Consider the following 11,365-nt stretch of genomic DNA (forward strand, 5'->3'; position numbering starts at 1 on the left):
GCAGTCATTTAACTGTTTTCTGGAGCTTTGAGAATGAAGCTTCTGCCAGTTCTTACTGGTTGTTCAAAGCGTCTGTGGGAAGACAGAGCCCTGAATTGTCTCTCTGCCATCTTGATTTTGGAGCAGGGCCTCCATTCTTTCCTTCTTTATAAAATAATACATGTTTTAGAGTATCTTCCTCCAGAAGACCTATACACTATGGTGTGTTTCTAATAGCCTTATTTATCAGTGACAACTCTCTCCTTCCCTACTTCCAAATTTGGTCTCACGCATGGCAACAGGATCGAGGATAAGTGATGCGTTATGACTCGGCATTCCTTATTCCAGCTTTGAATACATATCATTGTAAAAGGAAAGGTTTTTCAAATAGAAATTCAAGTAATATTCACCTCGCACCTTGGGTAACTTGGCTGCTCATGACCAGAAACAACATAGAGATGTGGATATTGCACAAGGTGGCTGCTCTGCCTCCGTCACTCTTGCTCAGTGAGTTAGGGCTTCTGTTTCTGTTATCATGAAGCTGCCCCAAGCCCTGCACTTATGGCCCGTCATCACAGGCTCCTCTTCATTCTCCTCATCTCTGGGAAGCATTTCTTAAGTTGGACACAATCCAGGGTACAGCTGTTGAGAGAAGGAACTGTGACAATGATCCCTGAATTTGAAGAGGTCAAGGCACTGTAAGGCCAAGGTGTTGGCACAGACATCCTTGTGAACACTGAAGTCGCTCAGCTGGTGTGGAGAGTACTGGAAGACTGGAACACAGTTCCTGTCATTACTTGGTGGGTACATGACTTTGCTTGGGGAACCACATCCAGGCTGATGAAAGCTGAAGTGACTAGTATCTTTGTAACCTTAATCTTTATAAAAGATTCCCAAGCACTAGATGATGGGCTATTTCTTTCAAGCAACATCTGATTTAAAAATTACTAGTTTCCTAAAATAATTTACAGTATCTGCAAATTCATTATTCAGAAGTGGAACTCATCCAATTATATAAATAAAATCTAAGCAAAAGCAGGTTTTCTAATTTCTTATTTGTGGAACCTTATTACATCCAAGTTTTAAGATCTATGAGATGCTGGAAAGGAAATTCATGGAATCTTAGCCCAGGCAGAGGTAATAGTGTAGATCACTGGCAAAATGAGGGATTTTTCAGTAAATGGTGCTTTAAAACTGGTTTTCCATGTTAAAAAACTGAAATTGGATACTTATCTCAATGTACACAAAAACTGATTCCAGATGGAATAAAGAATTACTATATGAAAGGCAAAATCATAAAACTTTAGGAGAACAGAGACTATCTTTTTGACTTCTGGATATGGAATTTTGCTAAACAAGACACAAGTAACACTAACCTTGAAAGAAAAGATAGAGAAACTCAACTGCATTAAAATTAAGGATTTTGTTCCCCAAAGGACAACTTTTTAAAAAAATGAAAAAATAAGTCATCAACTGGGAGAACATATTTGCAGTATATATAACCAATGATTTAGTAGCAAGAACATTTAAAGGACACTTACAAAATGCTAATAAAAAGAGGCAAACAACAATGGAAAAATGGACAAAAAGACCTGAAGAAGCATTTCACAAAAGTGGAAATACACAGGCCTATTTAAAAAAAAACAAGAAACAGAAAAAATGTTCAAGCTCATTACTAATCAGGGAAATGCAAACCAAGATCACAGTGAGTTATTTTACCCTCACTAGATTGGCAGAAATTAACAAGTCTTAATGATAACAAGGGCTGGACAGGATGTGGTCAATAGGAATTTTTATACCGAGGCACTGCAAATTTGTACAACCACTTTGAAAAACAATCTGGCATCAACCTGTAAAGTATCCTAAGGAAACTCCTGCACAGGTGCATCAGCAGGTAAGTACCAAAAACTCCAATGTCACCCTGTTGATAACAGTAAAATAACTGCAAATACAAATGCCCTTCCAAATGGATACTGTGGTATATTCACACAATGAATACTATACAACCATGAAAAATGAATAAACAGCTACATGTAACAACTTTGCGGAATTCTAGAAAGAAAAATGTTTTGTTAAAAAAAGCAAGTCTCAGAAGACTTATAGGATAAAACTATTTTTTTCATAAAGCTCAAAAACAAGCAAAATTAAACATATTCTGGTTAGAGGTCTATATGTATATGAGAAAACTGTAAAGGGGGTAAAACACACACAAAATTCAGGGTAACAGTTATCACTGAGGGGGATATAGAGGGATGGGATCAAGAAGGCACACATAGGCAGATGATGCAAGGCATCAGTAATGTTCTAGCTCTTGAACCTAGTGGCTTCTGGGTATTTATTTTGTTGTTATGCTTTATAAATTTTATTTATACTTAGGTTAAGTATTTTCTTTGTTCATGTAAGATATTAATTACCCCTTTTAATAAAATAAACAGGGGGAGGGGTGTGAATTCTGCATTCTACTCCATTACACACAAAAAAAGCATCCTCTAAATTTAGTACTCCAGGAAGATACACCATTATACCATGTTTATCATGTGGTTGCAAAGGAGCCCCTGCCTTCCCACCCCTCCACATTTTGCTCCCCCCCATAAAAGTCAGGCCTAGAGGATCCTTGATCCTTGATCCCTATCTTGTGCAACTTTCCCAACTAGTGTGAGTTATTCAATTCCTCAAATGTGTCTCCATGCAATCAGAACATGCTCTTAATGCCTGGAAACATTCCCATCTCTTCATTACCTGCTGATGAATGCTTTGCCCATTTAGAGGGCTGAAATGTCACCTCCAGGAGCCTTCGCAGGGGCTGCCAGAATTTGGTTCTTCTTCTCTGTTCCCATGGTTCATACTTCTCTTGGCACTTATCAGACTTACATAATCACTCAACCTACCAGCTTCTTCCCTAGACTCTGAGTCCCCAAAAGCCAGCACAAAATGTTTTCTATTTAACTCAGTAGTCCCAGGGCCTAACACAAAGCAGGCTCTCAACAAAGCTGCTCTTGAAAAGAAAGTAAAATAACCCCAGGGCCATAAAAATGGGAGGAGGGACTGTCATGGATGAAGATGGAAGGAAGAGGAGCTGGTCACCATTAGAGACCACAAAGTGGAAACAGAGAGAACGCAACAGGAAATGCTCCCCTTCATACCATGCACTCCTCCCCTCTCTCACACTCAGAGCTACCACTATTTGAAGCAACAAGGAAAAAAAAAGTTGCCAAGTTTTATTTAGGTTGTAATGGTTACAGATAACGTACCTAACCCTGCACCCACCCCACACTATGAAGCCCTCTGAGCAAGCTCAACTACCCTTTTCCTCCAGTCTCATTTCTTGTCCTCCTCCTTCTTCTCCTTTTTGCCATCCTTGGGGGCCTGGGAGGCCAGGGAGCCCATGGCATTTCGAATGGCCTCATTGTTGGGATCCACACCTGGAAGGTTCTCCAGGACACTCTGAAGGAACTCAGGGTCCTGCATCACATCATAATCATCCTCCTCCTGAAAAAAGGCAGTGTTAGAATTGGGTGGAGGGTGGGCTGGCCGGGGAGCAAGGGAGTGTAAGACATGAGAATGCTGCTGCCTGAGTCCCTCTCTTCACCTGTCTGGGGTGGAGGGCACTACTGAAAAGGGTAGGAAAGAACGATTCAGCAGAATACCCAGTGCCTATACATGACAAGAATTCAAACACTTATTACTGTACTGACCAAAGAGAAGAAATGCTTGAGAACTCTGCTTCGTGAGCTCAGAGGGTAAAAGCAGATGCTGTGATGTCCAGGCCTCCTGCTATCAGGCACCACCCTTCCTTTTTCTTTTTCCCTGGTCCTCTTTTTATTCTCCTGGGCAGCTGGTGCTCTACAGAAATGTCCAGACTTCTCCCACCAGCAAGGAAGGAAAATGAGAGAACACTAGGACACTTCTCAGTCTCTGACCACTAGCATTCTGATGCCTTAGCAAGGTTTACATGCAAGAAATGTTTATCTATGTGCTCCTTCTGCTCCTCATAAACCTCATATGAAACCCCGAGAGAGGAATGGTCCTAGGCATGGAGGGCTGGGGATCTGAACACAAGGGATTTTAAGCCTGATGGGGATGGGGGAGAAATCGTCGTTAGCCCTCACCTTGGCGGGCTCAGATGTGTCCATGGCTGAGCTGGCATCAATATCAGCTGATTCTGCCTGGCCAAACTCTGAGGAAAGGAGATCAGTTATATCAGTTTAATTTCCCCACCCCACCTTCTCTGCCTAAGCATGACCTTGGCTTACCTGCTCCCTGCAGGGACATCTGCATGGCATAAGCAATCTGCTCTTCTTCAGTCATACTGCTCAGGTCAGGGAGCCCAGTGCGGCCAAACTCCTGCTGGCTGATAGTCATCTTCAGCAGGGCAGCATCTGAATCTGGAAAAAGGAAGAGCACAACAGGGTCAAATTGGTGCCATATTCCCCACAGTCTAGCCCTTCCATATATTCTTACCCTGCCTGACCTTCCTGCTCCCACTCCAATGTCTACACCCAGCTTCCGCTGAACACCCTGCAGTCCTAGGACCTCAGATTCCACCACATTCACCTTCAGTTCCTGTTGTAGCAATCCCAGCCTCAGCAGCAGAGGCTGCAGCTGCTCGCCGTGCCTCCTCTTCCTGCCGCTGCCGCTGCTCTTCCATGGAAACACGAAGGGCCTGGCGAAGAGCAGGGCAGGGTCATACATTCCCAACCCTCACTCCTACCCGGTGCAGGGGGAGTTAGCCAGGGTGATGGGAAAGGAGTATAAAGAGGTAGCTTCTAATTTATGCATATGGAGAAGACACTGGAGAAATATAGTGGTATGGGAAAAAAGAAAGGACTTGGGGGAAGCCTAGAGTTTAATCAGTAGAAGCTAACAAGAAAGAGTCTGACACTGGTACCTCTGGAGATCAGACAGAATTAAAGGGAAGAAGCAGCAAAAGGGGATCTGGGAAGATGAGTGAGGGCTGTGGGGTTGTTTGGGACTGTCCTGCCCTAGAGAACCTATGTGATGTGTATATGTCTGTAGAAAAGGACAGAGAAGGACCCCTGGGCTCTACCTGGGGTCAAGGTTAACTCACCAGAGCCAGCTCAGGATCAGCACTGGGATCCACTCCAAATTCAAAGTCACTGGCACCAAGCCCCAGCATGGCACCACCTTCACCAGCCAGAATCGGAGAACTGATGAGGGCATCTGCCAAGCTAGGCCCAGGAGGCACTGTCACCAGATGAGAACCGGTTCCATCTTTGCCATTCAGTGTGTTTACAAAGGCTGTCAGCTTTTCTGTATTCACCTCCTGTGGGAAGGAAGAACCCTGGAGGCTCAGCTTCATGCTTGCTTCCCATTCTCTGCCAGTTCAGATCTTGTCTGGAACTATTCTCTCACACAGCAGGCACTCCTCAGGGTAAGGATGGTTCTCTGTTTATAATCAATTCAACCCCTACTCACCTCTTCCCCAAAATTGATAATGTCAACATTTACTTTCTCCTTCTTGAGGCGTTTGGCCAGTTTCACCAGCTGGGAAGAAGGGAACAGAAATGAGGAAATCTGTCTCACACCATGAGGGGGAAGTGACACGCCTCATAACAGCACAGAAATCTGTTGACCACCCCAAGGTCCCAGCAACAGAAACACTGAGTTCTACACATCCCCCTTACCCCAAAGTGATGAACATTCAAAGCCTCTGCTAGGTTCTCCTAAGGGCTGAAGGACTCCATTCCCAAACATCCTACCCGCATTCCCCACCTGTTGCTTGGACTCACATCCTTCTCGTTGTCCTCCACGGGACTTCCCACAAAGGCAATGATGCGCATTTTATGATTCTTGCCTTGTCGGTGCTTCAGAGCCAGCTTGAAAGGGAAGAGAAATTTCTCAGAGTCAAGCAGAGCAATCACTTAGCCTTTCCCTCTGTCACTCAGTTCCCTTTTTCCTTATGGTGTCTGTGTACCTCGAGTCTCCCATCAAACTTACACAAGGTCTATACAACCTCCCCCACCCTTCTCCTCTTGCTGTGCTTCTCTGCGGATAAGGAGAGGGAGTTACTTCTCAATTCTAGGGATTTTTCCCTTCACAATCCCCATTGATCCTGGGATTCATCCCACCATCCCCTTTCTACTCCAGTCTAGCGATCCTTAGGCCACCTCCCTTCCCTTGCTCTGGTTGTAGCTCAAGATTCCAGGGGAGAAATGAATGAATCTGAGAGCAGGAAGGACCAATCAAAGGGATCCTGCAGGACTTACATGGGCCACGCGGATGCCGGTGCAGAAGGTGATCTTGCCCTTGGGTTGGACGGTGTGAAGTTTGGACAGAATGCGGCCGGTGTCAGGAGTCAGTGTGGTCAGCACTTCACAGTCACTGGCATGTGGGGAGAAGCGGGTGAGTGACTTTATGTCAGTACAAATGCCTCCAAATAAGTCTGACTCGTCTTTTCTCTAGGGACCTTGATACTAACTGTAATCTATTCTTTGTCAAACATGTAGTGTTTAGTACATACCAAGCACAGAAATGATAAGTGATTGATTTGTCAGAAACCTGCCTTCTCCCTCCCAAATGTTTTCCCCTAATCCTTTCATTGTATCTTCCTCTCAGGGCCCGGAGAATTCTTCATAATAACTGGATGGTACTTTGCATTTCTTCCCACCTTCTCCATTTCTAGATCCATTTTTCAGCTAACATGAATATTGGGATGGGTGGTTCCTCATTAGAGGGTTATTACTTCCTAAAACAAATCACTTATGGGTAACAGGATATGTAATGTATGCCCAGAGGCTCTGATCCAAAATCACTTTTCACTGACTTTCAAATATACTGTGAAATTTCACCCCAGAAGACTTAGCTGTATAACTATATTAAATTCAGGTTAATATTAAAAACAAGTTGCTATTTACATTTACAATGAATAGTAAAGAAAGTAATTTAGGAAGGTAACGGGCAAAAACAGGCTCATGGAATCTACAAAACAGCAGCTGCCTCTATCCCTGCAGGTTTCATGCACGAAAACAAGCACCCACCCACCACATACTTGGCCAGCGTGATAAGGCCCACGTTGTTCTCAGGGTTGCTGCGGGTTTTGGAGTGACATACTATGTTGACGGCGTCCTGTTGGGCCTGCAGCCGGGTGGGCAAGAAGTCCCCATTCCGCATATACTCACTGTTATCCACACTGTCAAATTAAGGGTCAAGGAAGAGGGAGAAGAAACATTCTAGGATCTCTCTGAAACATTTCTCTCCAGTCCAGGAACCCCCTTAACATATTTCCTGTATGGTGCCCTGTGGTGTATACAGCAGTGGCTCTCAGTCTTTGAAGAACAGAATCACCTGCAACATTTTTTTTTTACACCTACAGCTGATTACGCCTTACCCCAGACTGACTCAGAATGACCAGGAGATGACATTTTTTTAAAGCTCCACAAATGATCCTGATGAACAGCAAAGGTGATCTACTGATGTATGAGCACCATTTTATAAACTGCATTTGAGCGTTACTAAGGTTTGTCCTATATGAATATCCTAAGACTGCCATTAAAATGGGAGTACTCCAAAGGGAGGAAATGAAGACGGCAACTTAAAAATATTTATAAAATCACACACTAGGCAACAGGAAAACATTCATCTAGCTAAATGCTTAACTGCTTTGGCAGCTGGATTAAACTGCAAAAACAAGGTTTCATGGGTTTGATGTCTCCAAGTTTCCTCACCTCTTCTATCCCTGCAATTTTTCACAACCTAAGATAATCCAGATAATATGAAGTACAAGCTCTAGCTGCTCAGAAACCAAAAGAAGGCAGGTAAGGGAAGTGGTTATATAAGCCCCCACACAGGATCAATTCTTGATTACTTCTGAAATCCCTTAGAGCTCTAACAGTCAATGATTCTATCTGTGTTAATGGAAGGAAGCAATGTCCTAGATGAGATACCTCATTTCTATTAGCAAGCAAAATACAGGTTTGGGGGCAATTTTTTTTCTTTAGTACGCTCTGTCTGGCAGTAAGTACAAACTAAAAATGTGAAGAGAGGTAATTAACAATCTACTAGAAAACAAGAGGCAATATAGGGTAGCGATCAGGCACTTGAAACAGGGTTCAAATCTCTACCCTGCTACTTTGCTAATTCTATGACCCCGATGAAGGTGCTTTCTCTAGTCTGGTTTCCTCATTTGCAAAATGGGTTTTATTGTACTTACTCTTATACGATTGCTATGAGGATTAGATGCATGAAAAGTACACAGTTCCTGACAATCAGAACAAAGCACAAACTAGTTCTTATAGTGGAAATCCAATCAACCATCTCTAAACAATCTATTAAAAGGAGGTCAAAGGCTGATTCTGCTGACCATTCATTATATTCTTTTTTTCCTTGATACATTATTTCCAATTGTTCTCTCAGTAGGGAAGTAACTGACTCTGTAGCTTCAAATACAATGATAAATCCAAATATGAAAAACAATGAAGGCTTTGAACATAGACCAGATTGAACAGCTACTACGTATTTGGAAAAGACTGGATTGTGGACAAGACTGGCAGACGGATGGGGGCTGGAAGAAAGGCATCAGATTAAGAAAGGGGGCTTGAGAGTTAAACTAATAAGGAGAAAAGGCAGTAGTTCTCACACTGTGTCATGCATCAGAACCACTTTGCAGTGAGGTGAGATTAAAAATAGATGCCTTACCGCCTATGTATGCATCCCTAAAAAAGACAGTGTTTCATTTTCCTGATTTTGAACTTGATCTGAAGGAATAACATATCTATGTATATTTTTGTGCCTACTTTTGCTCAACAGTATGTAATCCCCCTCATCCCAACTTCATATCAAAATAATGGCTTAAGATAATATCCAGCTATTCTTCATTAAAAATAAATGAATACAGATACCTGGACTCACCTGGCTAGGAGATTCTGACTCAGGAGAGTTAGAGTCAAATATCTGCATTTTTAATAAGCTCCCCCAAAGGATTCTGAAGGATGGCAAAGTGTGAGGCCCCATGGAAACAAGAGGGTGGTCTTCACCACCACTCTGTGCCTACGCCATCACAATAGGTTGCCAGTAAGTCTTTTTGTGATTAAATTTTCCTCCTGTGCATCGAGTCAGATCAAAATTCTTAAATGCCATTTTGTTTATAGCTCTGCCTCCACCACCCTCAGGACTTTTTCAGTAGTCCTCTATTGAAGGGTACAGAACAGAGGTCAAGCTCCTGAGCTTGATATTTGTGGTCTTCTATCTGGTCCCATCTACCTTTCCAAAAGTAAAAAATAAAACAGGAAGTATCTTAAACCAACTTTATATTCAAGTTACACTAGTCTATTCCCTGCTTCTAAACATGTCTTGGGCAGTTACACTTCAACAGTTTGTTTATGCTCATCCTCCTACCTGTAATGACTTCCCCTCAGCATTTGTCTAAGTCCCTTCAAGGTCCCTATTAAATTCTTTTCTGAGAACTCTCCAACTACCTCTGCAACCAATATATGCACAGTGCTCTACAGTTTACAAAGCACCACCATATTCATTTTACCTTCACAATAATCATGTGCTATTGGGCTAAGTAAATATTACTATTATTTCCATTTTATACATAAAGAGAGGGATTAACTAACATTCTCAAGAACACCCAGCTAGTAAGTACCAGAAAATATACACAACTTGGGATTCCAAAGCTTATCCTTTCTACTGTAATATGCTCTCCCCCAGAGGCTGCCAGATTTAGCAAACAAAAATACAGGCTTCCCAGTTAAATTTTAATTACAGATAAACAATAACTAACTTTTTAGTGTAGTACATTCCATGCAATACTTAGGACATACTTATAGTGATTTTTTTATACTAAAAATTTTTCATTATCTAAAATTCAAACATAACTGGGTAACCTGTATTTTATCTGGCAACACTATCTCCCCCACCCACCCCACTCTACCCCCCCCCCAAAAAAAGGAAAAAAAGAAGAAACCTCTTAGGTGCCTGTTCCACCCATTTGGCAATCTGTGTGTGTCTGTGTACTATTCTGTATTATATTCTATGCTCACAATTAGAAGGAACTCTTGAAATCTCGTATAAATTTCTGTTCCCAGCTTCTAACCCTACATATAATAGATATTCAGCCCAAATTTGAGACTGATGAAAACAGGAGGCAGCCTATTCACCGGATAAAAACCTTTATGTCAGCTAGCTCTGGGTTTCAATCTTGGCTCCATCATTTACTAGTTGTGACTTTAGGCAAGTCATTTAAAAATCACTGAAACTCAGTATCCTCATCTGTAAAATGAAGGGATGGATATTTATCTTGAAGTGTTGCTGTGAGGTTTAAGTGACACAAAGTAAACGAAATACCTAACAGAGTAAACAATCTGTAAATAGTACTTGGGAGACGATACCACAGTGGAAAGGTAGTAGAGTTAGGACCAAATGAATGGGGCGAGAAGGGGTTTATAATCTCTCTTCCTAATATCCATTATTTTGAGGAGAGCAGAGGAAGGCAGAAGAATCAGGGATGAGTCCGAGAAGCAGGACTCTGGCTACAGACAGAAGTGAGGCTGACCTAGAGAAGACGCTGGAATACAGAAAGGCAGTAGAAACCCGCAGGTCAATGACTGAACGCAGGTGGGGGACTGAAGTCCTCCTCTTCCCGGCTTCGGGATGACTCAGGGAGTCGACAGGGCTCCTTCCCTCCGGGCCCGAAACCACATCCCGCTCATCAGAACCCAGCCTCTACCCCTACACCCGCCCGGCCTCCGCGCTACATGCACCCCGGATACAGCCCAGCCCCCGAAAGGGTCCCGGAATACTTCCTCACCAAACCATAGTGCTTTCCAACACCATCTTGCCACCTTCCTCCCTCCCCGACCGGTTCTAGCGACTACCAAACAAAAACGTCTCCAATTGGCCCAGCGCTCATCACCAATCACAGACCTCGGCTCAGCAAGCTTTTTCCGCCTCCATCCGCCGAATTGCGTTCTGGGAGTTGTAGGCGCAGCAGAAATAAAAGGGATGTTTGATAGCAATCTTGGTAGCACTCAAAAACGAGTCCCATCTCCATCTCCCCTGCCATTCTTGTTGTCAAGTTATCCTTGCAGCCCGGATCTAAGTGAAGCTGTGGAGGGACTTTTGAAAGTGCTGTGGATGTGTCTGTTCCAGCATTGTCATTTTTAAAAAGTGGCAGGATCATTAATGATGTAACTCCCTCTGTCCCCCATAACACTTTGTTCATCTAATTCTTACAGCCCTTTATCTCCCTAAATTGAATTTACTTGCATATCCATCTCCCCCATTTAATTAAGGGCAGGAAAGGTGTCATGCTTTTCAATCCCTGAGCCCAGTACACATGGCAGGAGCACAGAAAAAGTTTGATAAATCAATAATTTACACTATTCTTCCAAGGAATGGGAGACAAACTAGCAAACCATTTCGA

General features: G+C 43.0%; 1 protein-coding gene across 1 annotated transcript; it reads right to left on the minus strand.

The window, feature by feature from the left end:
- Positions 1-3,172: 3,172 nt before the first annotated feature.
- On the minus strand, positions 3,173-10,828 carry PSMD4 (proteasome 26S subunit, non-ATPase 4). The gene is made up of 10 exons (XM_037826015.1): positions 10,751-10,828; positions 6,989-7,129; positions 6,207-6,321; positions 5,730-5,816; positions 5,416-5,484; positions 5,048-5,263; positions 4,534-4,642; positions 4,233-4,364; positions 4,089-4,156; positions 3,173-3,468 (listed from the first exon to the last, which is right to left on the minus strand). The coding sequence occupies exons 1-10, from the start codon at positions 10,774-10,776 to the stop codon at positions 3,298-3,300; spliced, it is 1,134 nt and encodes a 377-aa protein (XP_037681943.1). The 5' UTR covers positions 10,777-10,828; the 3' UTR covers positions 3,173-3,297.
- Positions 10,829-11,365: the final 537 nt, after the last annotated feature.

This window comes from Choloepus didactylus, chromosome 2, assembly GCF_015220235.1.
Source record: "Choloepus didactylus isolate mChoDid1 chromosome 2, mChoDid1.pri, whole genome shotgun sequence".
Taxonomy (NCBI): Eukaryota; Metazoa; Chordata; class Mammalia; order Pilosa; family Megalonychidae; genus Choloepus; species Choloepus didactylus.